The sequence below is a fragment of the Cavia porcellus genome, unplaced genomic scaffold (assembly GCF_034190915.1).
Source record: "Cavia porcellus strain 051 isolate PalLab524CR breed Dunkin Hartley unplaced genomic scaffold, mCavPor4.1 scaffold_8, whole genome shotgun sequence".
Lineage (NCBI taxonomy): Eukaryota > Metazoa > Chordata > Mammalia > Rodentia > Caviidae > Cavia > Cavia porcellus.
Genome location: NW_026947491.1, coordinates 91449479 through 91464494, shown reverse-complemented (window position 1 = coordinate 91464494; position 15016 = coordinate 91449479). Strand labels below are relative to the sequence as shown.

The 15016-nt window shown below is 53.8% G+C and overlaps 1 protein-coding gene across 5 annotated transcripts in view; it reads right to left on the bottom strand.

Moving 5' to 3' along the window:
- Stab2 (stabilin 2) overlaps positions 1-15016 on the bottom strand; it is a 137434-nt gene that overhangs the window by 104701 nt on the left and 17717 nt on the right. For 4 of the 5 annotated variants that reach the window (XR_010049463.1, XM_063255465.1, XM_063255467.1 and 1 more), the window contains exons 4-9: positions 12317-12402; positions 11460-11529; positions 6591-6686; positions 3687-3812; positions 2713-2909; positions 1038-1171 (exon numbers count right to left, since the gene is read on the bottom strand). Coding sequence is in view for 4 of the 5 variants with exons in the window: in XM_063255465.1 (XP_063111535.1) it covers positions 1038-1171; positions 2713-2909; positions 3687-3812; positions 6591-6686; positions 11460-11529; positions 12317-12402 (709 nt within the window). In the remaining variant the exon portion in view is untranslated. The other variant, XM_063255468.1, reaches the window with a different exon arrangement.

Here is a 15016-nt window from a genome sequence, read left to right as displayed (position 1 = left end):
GCGTGACCTTCACGGCTGCTGGAGCAGGAGCTGCGGGAGCACACAGCAGCTCTGTCACCGTAGGGTCCAGTGCTGCTGTGATTCCGAGCCCACAGGGGTGCCCTGAGTCCCACAGGACCCTCATGGCAAGAAATGATGTGGAGCAGACAGAAAGACAGCCTGAGATCAAGCACCCACGTCCCCGCCTCGGTTCAGCGCTGGCCATAGCACGACACAGCTGCCTGCTGCCCCCACGCCGGCATCCCTCCTGCCGTGTTCACTGTGGCACTGCAGGTGGGCACCACAGAGCTCAGGCCACACTCGGAGAAACCGAGGTGTGGAGAGGCAGCCACTTGCCCAAGGTCGGGCATCTGGCACGGACCAGGCATCGCCCCCACCCCTGCATCTTCAGACTCCGAATTCGCACTTGCCTATCACGTGAACGCCTCAGGCAGAAGCATTTTTACACAAGTATTTCCCCTCACAGCTGCCCCGGGTTTTGTCACACACTGCTGTCAGGCAGTCTTTCACCAGTGAGGAAGCCGGTGTGGACGTTATCGGTCAAGGTCCCACAACCTCAGCAGCCACGCCTTTGTGTTTCCCCAGGCACAACGGTGTCCTGCTCTTCTACTCTGAGCATTTATATCAAGGATTGGGCAGGTGTGGGGTGGCACACATCTGTAATTCCAGTACCCGGGAGGCTGAGGCAGGAGGGTTGCTACAAATTCAGGCCAGCCTGGGCTACATAGTGAGTTCAAGGCAAGCCTGAACTACAAGAAAAGACCCTGCCTTAAAAAGCCAAAACCAAACCAACAAAAAAGTCAGGGTCAGGGATGTGGAGGGCTCTGATGTTTTTCACAAAGGAAATAACTGCCTGGAGATTCACCGACTAAACCCAGGTTCCCTGAGGACCTAGGAGGCTCCTCACTCCTGCTATGAGGGGTGAGGAGAACATAACAGTGGACAGCACACGTTTCCTCCCTTCCAGGAGCTGGCAGCGTTGACTGGCCACCACTTCTGCCACTTGGAAAGTCAGAGCTAGAACACGCGACACTTACTGGGTCTGGCCTGGCGCCGCCATGGTGCAGTTTGCGTTCCCATGACAGGGGTTCTTAGTCTTGCAGAGGTCGGTCATGCTGCAGCCAACTCCTGGCAGGAAGCTGTGGAAATGCTCCTGACACTCGCAGTGAGACTTCAGCGTGCGGGAGAGAAGCAGACGGGATCCCGGTTAGCACAGCACTGGGGCTCGAACTCAGGGCAGGTGCTGCCCCGCTGAGGGTCACCTGCAGCCTTAGCTACATAGGACTCTGCCGCAGAGGCTGCGTCCAGGAAGGGCTCAGCTGTACCTTAAGCTGAAATCTTCCCAACGGATTCAGGAACGGAAATCGCGGTCTCGTACCTTACCTGTTGGGGAATGTCCTCACCTTCTGGGTAAAATTTAGCTTTTCAGCTTTCTTGTTTCCTAACGCTGAACCTCCTTGACTACCTACTTCTTGTTGCAGACTGTCTACAGGTGAGCAGATTGGTGTTCAGATGAGGGGTGTTATTATTATTATTGATAACAGAGATGGAACCGAAGGCCTTTGCAGTAAGTGGCAAGCTCGGGTATTTTTAAAATTTTCTTATTTTGAAATATGATCTTGTGAAGTTGTATAACCTGGGCTGAAACTTTTTAAAGAAGTTTTTTGAGACAGGGTCTCATTAAGTAGTCCATAATGAGGTTCAAGTTTGGCGGCATGTCTGTAATTCCAGTACTTGGGAGGCTGAGGCAGGAAGTTGCTGCAAGTTCAGGCCGGCCTGGGCTGCATAGTGAACTTATATTGGCCTTGAATGCATGGCAATCCTCCTGCCTCAGCCTCCCAAGTGCGGGCAATATAGGCGTGTACCACCACACCTGACTCTGGGCTGAGACTGTCAGTGCTCCTCTGATGGGAGGTTTCACTGCTCTGGAATGATGGGTTTCAACTGCAGGGCTCAATCCAGTAGTACTGGAAGTTGTTTGGGGACAATTTTTATTGTCACCAGGGAGGAGGATAGGACTACTAGAGGCTGGAGATGCTGTCACACCTCCTGCAATGCACAGAGAGCCTCCTCCTCGCTGGGTCAAACAAAGAACAAGGCAGTCAAAGCACCAGTAACTTCGGGGTTGAAAAGCCCACCCAGCAAGGGCTCAGAGGGTAGTGGAACTGTGCGGGGCACTTTTCTCTGGAGCGCAGGCAGGGTGTGTTCTCCGCAGGACCCCAGGAACGCTCCCTTTGCGGTACTGATGAGAGTGCGGGGCCCCTAGCTGTGTTTAAGCTGCAGCCTGAGCCTTGCTCCTTGCTTCTGCTGCCCAAGACCCATCTCCTCCCCTGGGACACTGGAGGCCCCCACTAAATGCTTGAGGGTGAATGTCAGTCATGGACAGCGCACTTCCAGCTGGACCCCGTGGCAAGGGCCCCTGTCCACGAGGACTTTCACCAGTCAAGGCCACGGTGTGAGGTAGGGAGACAGTGGTTCACCCACAAAGTCCTCACGGATCCCCAAGATTTCCCAGAGCTGACATCCTTTGGGGCAGGGTATTCCGGGCTCCCTCCCTCTAACTTAGAAGCCGGGAGAGGTGTAGGGTGTAAGGTGAAATCCAGTCACACTCCCCTGAGGCAGAGCGAAGTGGGCACGGAAGGCAGGGGACCCCAGGGGCTCGGGTTCACTCCCAGCAGCTTCGTCCCGCCCCCACATGCCTGCTCAGCTCACCTTTCCAGGCCCGTCATACTTGCACACTGTGGACTCGGGCGGGCACTTCCCGAAGTCGGCCTGGCAGGGGTCCTCCGGGAGACACACCAGGCCGTCCCCGAGGTAGCCCTCCCCGCACATGCAGCTGTGCTGGTTTGGTCCCAGGTAGTTGCAGCGGGCGTGAGGGCCGCAGGGTAGATGTAAGCATGGGTTGATGGCTTCAGAAGCAGCGACCAAACAAGAGGCAGTCAGCATGTGCAGGGACAGAGGAGGAAGAGGACAGCTTAGAGGGAACCACGGCCACAGAAACCAAAGCCACCCGCAGCATCAAGACAGGAAGGAGATCCCATTGCTTTCCACCTGACACCCCCCGGCGCCATCAGACTGGCCCAAGGCCACCAGAAATCACAGCTGCCGTATATCACTGTGCATTATGGTGGGCGAGATAAAGTCGCATGAAAGAAATCTTCATGTTTATAGAGTGTATATGACACCCGGGGCCCTGTTCCAAGCATGTGCCACGTATTAATGTGAACTCATGTGATGTGTACAGTAATGTTACAAGGCAAAGGTCCATTTTGTACGCCCACTTGGTGGATGGGAAAGCAGGTCCTGTGGTTCGTAAAAACGGATCAAAGGTTTGAACCCCGGTGGTCTGGCTTCAGATTCTATCTTAACAAAGGTACCATACGGTTTCTCTGAAGGAGAATAAACTCACAGAGAAAATTAAAAAAAGAAGCACCAGATTTATACTAATGTTGATGCAGATGATGTAAAGTGTGTAGAGTTGATTCATGAGCTTCCATCATAGAAGGAGAGGCTGTCACTCACTGAGGCCTGTCGTGGCCCGAGCCCCTTTTGCCTGGCACTCTGGGTATCCCTCCCTCAGCTACACAGGGAGGAAGAGGCCTGGTTCCTGTCGAGCGGTGGTGAAGGAGGCTGTTAAGGACCGTAAGCAGCTCGGTGAGGAGCCCGGCAGGACGGAAAGTACTCACGGTCACAGTCTTTGCCGTTGGCTCTGTAACCGGGCAGGCATCGGCATTCTAGCTTGGTTCTGTCTTCGCTCTGAGGCGAACATCTGGAATTCTCTGGGCAGAGCAAGCTTGCACATTCCGGGACAGCTGTGCAGAAAGATCACTGAGGTGCTCGCACCCCCCATTGCATAGCCGGTCCCCAAGACACCCAAAGGGCTGGGTTTCCTTTTACTAAAAAGCAACACAGGCCCACTGCAATGATTTTAAAAACATCGACTACGTAGAGACTAAATGGGCTGTGAGTCCCACTCCTCTGTCCCAACCCCAACAACCAATGCAATGTGTTTGCTTCCGAGCTTATCTGTATGAGGTTTTTCACCAAGGCTGTAGCTTGTGCAAACACTTAGCAGTCTGATGTTCATTTAGCAGCATATCATGGAAGTCCTGAAGGCTGTGCTATTTACTGTTTAAACATGTCGTTCAGTCATGTCATGGGGAGAAGTCGCTGAACTTCTCTGATAGGGAGAGCTGCCGGAAGTCTGCTTTCTTGGGCACCAGAGAGGGCTATGCACCAGGCAGGCACCAAGCCCACAACTCACTACGTGCATGGAGCTGCTGGTCCCTGGGTGCTGCGAGGCCAGCCCTCCCAAGTGTCCTGAGCTTTCTTGTGTGGCCTGGACACCTCTGGATAGGGTGGGTAGATAAAGGCGAGGTGGCCAGTTCTGGTAAAATCCACCTGCAATGTCACTGATCAGGCACCTAGGGCAGACGTGGAGCTGAGAGGCCAGAGATTCCTTACTGACTCGGGGACTGAGGGTGCCTCCTCGTGCTCCTGAGGGAGATGCCGTGGGTCCCACGGCTATTCCACGTGCACAGGTTCTTGCAAAGTCAGCCGGGAACAAGGCTAACCAGCAAGGAGACGCGCACAGATCTGAGGCCCGTGGAGAATTATTTCCCCGCGTGGCCGGCTGAATCAACGACTCAGAGAGAATTCCCTCCCATTCCCTCCATAAAGCAGAAGAGGCACAGAAGTGGCTGTCCCTCCAGGGCTCCCTGCCCACTGTCCCTTGGATCCCTGCAGGGAGGGTAACAAGCAACTGCTTCTCTGCCCTCTCATTTCCGGCCCCTGGCTTAGGCCGAGCACTCTGAAGAGCTGCAGAGTCATGGGCAGAAAGATCCATTCCCGGTAACAAGCCGAGAACGCCCACCCGGACAGGCGCATGCACGAGGACTCCACCTTTGTTTGCAAACGCAGAGGACCCCAGAAGTCTCGGGCCGTGGTGCCTTTGGTTTTTACGGCCTCTGTGGTCCTCTGGTTCCCTAAGATGTCCCTAGAGGATCCAATTTTGGTTTCTAAACCAAAGAACTCAGTAACCACTTATGTCATGGAACTTAGTAGCCATTTGAAAAAGTAGCATGATCAATAGAGAAATATTTCAAGTTCCTTCTTAAATTACCACCTTTACTTTGACATGAGTCATAGGCGGCTGTTGGACTCGTTATTCAAATTCCCAAATTCTGGAATCAGATTGGGCTGAAATTCTTATGCCGGTCTCAGTGATTTCTACCTCACTGCTTGCTTTTTATCGTTGTAATCCTGGAAATGCAGCGAGGCAGAGACGGATGTTACTGGATGGGGCTGAACTTCAGAACCTTAGTGAATGAATTTAATCGACCTCATGGTCCGGTGGCATCCAGCATGCATCCTCCCTGGACAATTTAAAATACCCGGTGGTACCCAGTGGGTTTGATATGGTTCCTGGGGCCGTCTGGGTGTGTGGTGTTAGAACCACAGTGCCAACCACCGAATCTTTGCCTTTATTTCTTCAGCCGCTGGCATCACCCTAACCAGTGCAGCCATTCTTAACTGGCAAGTTTTCCTGCAGCTGATTTGCTTCTCACAAGCGGTGTGCGGTGAATTCTTACGGCTGGTCTTCAGCCCTTTCATCCTCTAGGGTAAATTCCTAGAACCGGGGCCACGGCAGCTTCTACATATCCCTTTAGATAACTCCCCACCTAGGCTGTGGGGATCCACCTCATCCCTTGTATTTTTCTCAGATCTACAGATACTACGCACTTTTTAAAGTCTGTGTAATATAATCAGGGAAAAAACCCAAAAAATAAAAAACGAAGCCAAGGCACAACAGAAGCTTAAGAGTCCCTAGCCTGCTTTGGGATGGTTTGCATTTGTGTTTGAGAGCAGTTACTTGTGGGTTTATTGGCCTTTTTGTGTTTATTTCTGGCTTTTGTTTTTTATTCCAAGTCTTGGCTTCTGCTAGGTTTATATGGGATCATGGACTTTATACTGTTATAAAAATTTATCTTCCATGTGAATTGCAATTTTTTTTTCTTTTGCCCTCACTTCTTGTGTATCTTCTGGCAGGATGGAAGTATTTTTTCACTTGGAAGCAAACCTGAGTGTGTTCTCTGTTAGTCTGGCTTCTTACCAAAGAGGCCTTGCTCCTGACCACTGGGCAGATGGGGGTGACTGGGGAAGGCAGTGATTGGAGTCACCCCCGTCTGGATTGGAATGGGTGGTTTGCACCACCAGGTCCCCTGGACTCACGAACAGCGTCCACCTGCAGCTCTGTTGTCTGTTTAGGGCCCTCTGTCCCAGCTGTGTGCCCAGATGCACCATCCCTGGGGAACCCCACATCCTGGCCAGGGCCCTGTGACCACCTTCTCACCTCTGTCCCCATGTAGACTCTGTGTGCCCCAGGCTGCACCCCCACTTCCCACACCTCTGCTCACCAGCCTGCGCTCGCCAGGTCCTGGAGTGCCCTTCCCTGCCAGCCACTGTGGCTCAGCGTTGGCCCTGGCAAACAGGCAGCATCTCTGCCCCTAGGGGGCTGTGGTGACATAAGCTCCCCAGCTAGGCGGGCTGCCAGCCTCCGGACTTGGTGTTGAGGAAGCCGCGGGACTTACGTGTGTCACAGTTGGGGCCGGTGTAGCCCGTGTAGCACTCACAGGTCCCATCGCCCTGGAGGCCGCTGTTGCACAAGCCGTGCACACATTTACACACTGTGGGTACAAAATGGGGTTGTCATTCCCCTGCAGAGACAGCTTGTGAAGGTCCTGGGAGGGAGGACCCCCACACCGCCCTGCCTGAGGATCTGCAGGAGGGCTGGGGAACCGGGGCTTGGAGGTCCTCGAGGCCCTGGTTTGAACCTCGGCTTTGCGTCCTTTCAACAGCCGCAGATTTTCCCGCCTGCGACCTGGTGTCTGAAGCAAACCTGGCCGACCAGGCACATTGGAAATCTTTTTATTTTCAAACTCCTGGCTTCACCTTTGAGTCCCTGTCCTGAGGACTAACTTCCCGTCTTAGTATGAACAGCCGCTGGACTTCAAAGTAAACAGCTATTGTGGGCTCAGCCATTGGTGAGTTCAGGGATTGAAACAGATAAACCTAACTTCCGGCAAGAAGGGGGACAATCAATAAAAACAAAATGCAGGGCTGGGGGTGCCTGTGTCTCCGCCTGGACACCCGTTATGTTCTCTTGTTTTATATCAACGGATTAGACAGTCCCATCGGCAACCTCGGCTCCCCTGCCGAATCACTCAACATATTCACGGGGACAGGAGTGGGACGTGGCACTCTTTAGGGGTGCTGTCCTGCCCGCCGAGCTAAATTTAGCACAGCAATCCAAATGAACAGAAACTCCAATGAGACCTCATTAAGAAGACAGACTTGCTTAACACCCTAACCAAAACTACCAGGAGAGCAGGGCCCCCTAAAGCTGAAAGAATCCCGAAGTCCAGTAGCCCGCCGAGTTCTCTGCAGTACTTTGGGCACTCTTCCTCCGATCTTCGTCTCCGCCGGCTCCAGCCCTGCTCGGGTCCTTCTGTGCGTGGCTGGGACCACTGAGGCAGCACATTCCGGCTGGTCTCACCGTCTCCAATTTCTTGCCTTCCCACCGCATCCCTTTCATTTGCCGAGCGGTGGCATCAGGGTAAATTCGCTGAAAATATCTCAGTGGCTTTCAAATGCCAGTCAGATTAAATTTAAATTCCTCTCTGGCCAACAAACAGCGCTCCAGCCTCACTCCAACCTTGGCAATTCTTCATTTTCATCCCCCACCACTTCATTTTGTACGATCTTCAATTCCTGACCCTGGGATCTAGTTCACGCTATTCGCCTGTCTTCCTTCTTGGCACTGACGCAAAACCTACCACATTTAGGCTACTGAGCTGAGATTAGCTGTCCCAATCCAAATCCTGTCCTCGGAGCCCACTGCGCAAGGGCAGAAAAAACAGCCAATCACAGGCCATGTGATAAATGCTACAGCACAATGGACCAATGGGATTTGGCCAGAAGGAAGCTGGGTGGGGCTGCTGATGGAAGACAAAGCAGGGCTTCTTGCATGCTCCACCCAGGTGCCTGCTCCTCCCCTCCCCTCCCCTCCCCTCCCCTCCCCTCCCCTCTCCTCTCCTCTCCTCTCCTCTCCTCTCCTCTCCTCTCCTCTCCTCTCCTCTCCCTTCTCCCTCCTTGGAAGGCCTGAGACCCTGCTTCTGGGGCGCCATCTGGGAGTTCCAGCGCAGCATGTGTGCCCCTCGGTCACCTCAACCCTCTCTTCCCCTCCCTAGCCTGCTCCCTCACTTCCTTTCATTGAGCTTTTTATCCATCCAGCGGTTTACTTTGCCAACCACCTACAGTCTTGCCATCAACCCCTTGTTGTCATGGTTACCCTTGTCTTACAAATTAAAAAAAAAGGAGCCGGCCAGCCTCAGTGCTCACTCCCAGGATGGAAGCCCGAAATGGAGTTTGCAGTTGCCGTGGCCCCTTCCAAGCCCAGCTGCCACTGTGCCTGTTGGCGAAGGACTCGGTGTCCACTACCGGCTATGGGCGCCTGGAACAGACAGTCCCCGGAGAAGTCAGCTTGGTCAGGGTGCTAACTGGAGTGCGGAAAGGAGTGCCATCTTCATGGAAACTATTCTGAGTTACTCAGTAATATTTACCCAGCTCCTCCTGAGTCGTGGGCACCGCCTTAGGCACCGGGTTTATAAATATGAATGGGTAGCAGCGTCTCAATTCTGGAAGCTCAGAGCAGCAGGGAAGCCTGACCTTGTGATTCATGTCCTAAGTGGGACCACACAGCCACAGAAGAGGGAGAGGGGCAGGAAGGGATGTGAGGAGACCCAGGCTGCCTGTCACTTTGTTGTCCAGCTTGTCCCTCCTGCTCCTCTGCAGTCCGGCCCTGGCAGGATCCTGCCACTGGGCATCACTTCCCAGAGCTGCCTCTGCACTGCAGGGTGGCCAGACACGGTGTCAGAGGTGTTCCCAGGTGTCCCCAGAAGACCTCGGGACTTTACGCATGCACCTTGGCAAATCTCTGAGGCGTGCAAAACTTGGGCAGTGTGGCTTGAATGTAGCTAAAGTCCTGGTCACTCCTGTCACAGGGCTGAGGGACAAGTGCCAGGCCCTCAGTCCCCTGGGGACATGTCCCATGGCACAGCAGGCTGCACCCTCTCCCAGGTTTCGGGTCCCACACAGGCTGTACACATCCTGCACCATCGTCCCAGCTCACATTCCGGCGCCTCGTGATCTTGTCTCATCCCTTGCAAGGTCCCACTGCCTGTCTGGGGTGTCATTTGTGGCAGGTGCTTACCAGGAGCAGCCGGTGCAGGCTTGGGACCCAGCTCTGGAGTCAGACACTGGGGCCAAGTCCTGCCTCTGTCCCATCACAGCTGTAAGAACTCAGAGACTTCTTCACATTGTCACCACAATGAGGACATTTGCTTCATTAAAGAGGTGCATGGAGGGCTTGAGAGATTATTCTGGAAGCCTCCTGGCTCCCTGCCTGGCACGAAGTAGGCGCTTAGTAAATGCAGGCTGTTCTTAGGAACCCACGTGGCTGCGGGAAGGTGGGCTTTGCATTTGCACTGGCTGGGAGCGAGGCTCTGGCTGGGGAGAGGAAAACAATTGGCCAGTGCAGCTCTGAGCCATTCGTAACCCACGCAGCAGGGCACTCTGGTAGCGGAGCAAAGTCGGCATTGAAAATGGGCCGCCCCAATTCAGCTGACCAACGCAGTCAGTGGCTAAGAGGCAGCACCTCTGCAGCAGGGCCTGGAGATGAGGATACAATGGTACTTTCCCATCACGGACCAGAAGGCGTCCAAGCCACCAGCCGCAGAGAGGATTTAATTTGGGAGTGGGGCGTCGGTGTGTGTCGGCTTTATCGCAAAAAATACTTGAGTTGGAGTAGCCTATCAAATTCCATTTTTTCTATAAAAGCCAAAACTAGGATGGTATTGATGGTGAAAGATTGCCCAACAGATTCCTTTTGGAGGGACATGGACCCGGCAGATGCAGTCTCTGTCACCTCTGCCTTCGTGAGCCTCGGTGAGTCTGTGACTCAGTCAGCTCCCAGCGTCCGCAGCTGTTTGCACGTGGGTTTTGTGTGAACCTTAGGATGGCTCCCAGCCTGAGCTCTTTGCTCCTGGAAGTGCCCAGCCACCAACTGTCCCCTGTGGGTTGTTTGTGTTCCTGTCCTCTTGCTGTGTTAAATCATCACAAGCTTATGCTGTGGTCTGGATGTGGTATAGGTTTGTCCCTCCGAGGCTTGGTCCTCGGTGTACTATGTTAAGAGGAGGTAGACCTTTAAGAGGTGGAGCCTGGCGGGAGGTCATAGGTCACGGGGTGTGGCCTTGGAAGGATCCTGTAGTTCTCCTGGGACCCTGGTTAGTGCCTGGGGGAGAGACTGCTGCAGGAGGGCAGGTGGCCGCTGCTGCCCTGGCTGCCTGCCTCGCTGTGTGATCTCTCCTGGAGAAGGTGCCAGGCCCTGTGAGGGTCTTCCTCAGAGCCTCCATGATTCTGTGAGCAAAATGAACGTCTCCAGAAATTATTCAGCTCCAAGTATTTTGCTACAGCAATGGAAATCACCAGGGTGCTGGGGAGGCTGGGAAGGTTTCCTTTGGAGGCTCCAGGAAGAATCTTCTCGCTTCCCCAGCTTTGGAGGGCCGTGTTCATCGGCCTATTGCCTCTTCCACAGCTGGCGGAGTCTTTCTTACACCGAGTTACTCCGATGTCCAGTCCTTGGCCCCTCTCCTCCATGTTCATGCGGACCCAAATCATCCAGGAAAAGCTGGAGATCAGCCGACTCTGCTACCTTGCTTACCCTTCGCTGCGCTCCCGGAGACTTTCCCTGGTCTCAGGGAGCAGGATGTGGGCATCTTTGGCTTGGCTTCTTCTGCTGCCCCTTGGGGCTCCCTCTCCCCTGGGTAAGATAACACCCAACACCCGTGTGCCCTCTACCTTCTCCGTGTCACCCCTCACATCCCAGTGTTCCTGGGACCACAGCTGAAGTAAGCGGCTTGTACTGAAACCCAAGTCTCAAGGTCTACCTCTGAGGGGAACCAGATACCAGAGAGTGGATGAGCAGGCTTTGGGTGTTTGTAAAGTCTCCAGCCAACAGTCTCTGACTCTGCAGGCATTTTTTTGTGAACTTCTCCAAGTAAGGGAAACATCAGAATGTGGAGCACCCATGATGGAATTAGAGGTCCCTAGGTCTACTCTGAAATCAGAAAGGCTTCATGTAAGGGTGGGGGGAAGAGGCAGCTTGGATCTTGGAGCCTGCAGAGAGAGAGGAAATCGTGTACCTCTCAAGCGCCCCAGCAAGCTTTCGTGCGCCCAGAGGTACTGAGAACCACACAGACACCATTGGGCTTTCCGAGATTGCGGTTCACCAGACTCAGGGTCATCTCTGTTTCCCTGTCCCTGGTCAGTTACACTTAGCATCCAGTGTCTCCTCCCAGGGGTTTCTCAGGGGACCCACATGCACTGGTGCATGCACATACCTGAGGTACAGTTGGGTCCAAATACGTTGTCCTGGGTGCAAGTTTCGCAGGCTGTTCCACTAAAGCCCTCCTGCAAAACACCCCAGGGGGCTGTCATCAGACTCAGGGAGACCCGTGTTCTCTTAAGGAGACCCTGCTTGACCTCTTGGTGGGTTTGACTAGCTTCCCCACCCAGCCATATCTTCCCCCAGGTTCCTTTCTGGTTCCTGCTCTGTTCTTACTGTTTTCTGTGTGGTGAGGGTTTGTGAATCCCCACATCGCTCTGCTGAGAGGCTGGGCTTTGCCGAAGAGACTGAAAGGTGAGCCAGAGATACAAATAGCACCCAAGGGTGAAACAAAATTCTTCTAACCTTGCAGTTCTCAAGGCAGTTAAGCTCAGTGTCTTTCTGAAGGATCTCTGTGCTGAAATCCCTTAAGGCTGAAAATTTGCAAAAAGTCACTTTCATGAGAAAAGGAAACCCTCCAAGTGGCAGCCAGAGTAGCTGGTGAAGGATAGTAAGAGTCTGATAACAGTAATGATTTTTAACGGTGATAGTAAGAGCAATTTCTGTGCCCTGCAGAGTTCCGCAAGGCATCTTTGTGACACATATAGTCACATTTTACTTCTTTAATAAATGTTATTACTTGGATTTTACTTCGGCCCCATTTAACAGATGGATCAAGTTAAGGCTGAGCAGTGAATTACCTTGCTTCAGGGACCCCAGCCTCTACGAGTCATGTTGTTGGAGCGAATGTATTTTTTATACCAATACACGAGCCACCGCCTCTTGGGTGTGTGGGGGGCGTGCTGAGGGGGACCAGCAGGTAGGAAGGGAGGAGCCCGATCGCAGAGGGAGAGAACGCATTTCTGAACTCACCAGGCAGGAGCAGCTTCCGTTCCCCTCAATGCCTTCTGAGCAGTTGCCCCGGCCGCTGCAGGGTGACTTTGCTCCTCCCGGGCACTCTGGGGAATCAGACAGTGGGGTTCGGTCACTCAAGGCTGCACATGGCTTTCTGCACTGAGCCAGCTCGCACGCTGAGGGCCAGCTCGTGTGCTGGTTGCCAGGGACAAGAGCTCCCTGGAGACCCTGTTGGTGGCCTGCAAGGGTCCCAGGGGAGGCAGGATCTCCGTGTGCCCAGGTGCTGTGATAGGAGACATCACTGTACCATTTCTTCAGCACCTGCTACACATTTTGCAATGATCTGGCTCAGTGATTCCCTCTGACACCCTCTGCTGTTAGCGGAGGGGTGCCGTCCATCCGTAAGCTGCCTGAGCCTCGCAGTTTTTAAAGTTGCAAAGTTGGGAAGTTAGTTCAGCCCTTAAGCATGAATCAAAAGCCAGACTCCTGAGTGTACTAGACAGGGCCTTGTGGGGGGAGCTATTTATACTCCCAGACAAGTCTGAGAGTGTCCTCAAGGAGTCATTCAAGCTGGAGTTTTGAAGGTGCTGTAGGAGCTGGTTGTGCTTCAGGGAAGAGGATTTCTGGAGGAGGGAATGGATGAAACTCTCGGGGCTGTAAAGGATTGTGGGCTCTTCTGTGGGCCATGAACAGTGGGTGGGGCTGGAACATGGGTGACCACGTGTGGATGAACCCCACGACTGAAGTGCTTCTTACGATGAGGAAAGGGATTCAGCTATCACACAGAAGCAGCCTACAAAGAAGCATGGATTTTGCCCTTCTGAGGTGAGCGAGACCTGAAACACGGCTTTTACTGACTTTCCCTAGAAGACCCCACAGTCTTGCTCTGAACAGTCGGGAGTAGCTATTGCGTGTCCTTGGGCAAAGAGCCAAAGAGCAAGAGCACCCCAAACCGAGCAGGGGGGTTGCAGGAGCACTGTGACAGGCCCTGAGACTCCTCTGTGCTCAAGCGGAAGAGGTCTCATCTACACTCGGTGAGCGGAGGCATCCAGGGCCCAGTGCCGGTTTGAGGGAGGTTGCACAGCTGTGGTCAGAGATCCAGATCCGAGCTGAAACCGTGCAGAGGGCTCGCGTGCGTCCCTGTGAGCGAGGCGGGATCGGGCGCCACCTGCTTGCAAGTTCGTGAGCAAAGTGTGCCAGGTGCATGTTGTAGCCTGGCAGAGCTAACGCCATCTTGTGCCCTGTATTTGACCCAGAAGAGTGAACAATTACTCAGGGTACAAGTCCCATGAGAAAAGCAGAATGAGCTGCACCCACAGGAGAAAAAGTAACCTGCTCAACAAAGAAGCAGGATACAGGTGTCAGCCAAAAAGGAATGTCAGAGTCTAGGTGAGTTGTTTCCGACAGGATGCCTTTTTGTGGTTCTCTGTTTTAAAAGCCTTGTAACTTTCCAGTCCGGGGCCACTCGGTGGGACTCTGAAACAGGCGTCCACGCGAGCGGTCACTGAGCTCAGCTAATTAAGTCCCCAGTTTATCAGTTTGGCTGCTGGGATTCCTATGTTGTTCATGAACCCACATCAGTGCGGGGGTTCTGGGACTGACGGGGGTGCGGTGCTCGAGGCTCGAAACAGTGCCTTGCAGTTCTGGTGCTGCCCTTAGCCTCACTTTCAAGAGGCACAGCCTGGCCAGGGGCTTGCCCAGAGTCACCCATCGGGAAGGGAAACAGGCGACTCCTCATCCCTCCCGCTGGAAGAGCCTGCCTGTCCCTCCCCTCCTGCTCCCCGGGGCAGATCTTTGCCCAGAGCTGTCTTGAGCCACACCCGCTGGCTCTACCACATTCTCCCAAGTCAGGAGAAGTCGCCACACACAGCAATTAGACTTTGCAGACTGGTGACCTCTGAGTGCAGGGCAGGGGGAGCCCGAGAGGAAGTGCATTTAAAGCAGAGGGGGAGATTTTTAAGAGGGAATAATGGCAATGTGACTTTTTCTGCAATGCATTTTAAAAAATGTAACAGTCATCCTAGTTTTTGATTATGGCTCCTATTTTTTGATCCTAACTGGTATTAGGGTGCATAACACGTATCTGTCCCTGCTTTCATGGTCCTGCGGTGGGGGGGGGGAGACAGAGTCATGGACTGACAGGTAACCAGAGTAGCCTGGTCTACAGACAGGGGAGAGGGCCGTCTAGGGGTTGGGAGAGACCTGGAGCTCTCCTCACTTCTCACTGGGGGCTTTCAACATTTACTAAACACAGCCTTGTCCTGCATGGATGAAGTGGCTTACCTCTGCCCCCAGCAGGCGGCCACAGCCACCTCTGTGAGGTGGTCTTGTTAAAGATTTCTGTCTTTGCCTGAGGAGGAGCAGCAGGAGGTGAGGATGGAGATGGGGAGATGTTGGGAGCCGCAGCCCCGAGCCCGGTCGCCTCACTTGGCGGACGTGAGGCCTGTAGTAAAGAGTAAAGCCTGAGGTAGATTACCCCTCCCATCGAGCACGTTAGTTTCCTGCTTACCGCGTAAGCAACCCGCTCAACAATATAGTCTGCCTGGCAACTGATGATGTTAGCCAATCAGCTTGCCTTGCTTACTTTAACATGATTGGACACTGTACCCGTATATATACTGGTGCCACCCCTGGGGGGGAAGAAGAAGCCCGGAAGTAGAAGCCCAGAAAGAGCCGCGGGGAGCGGACCAAAGGAGGCTTCGGCTGGGAGCGATCCCA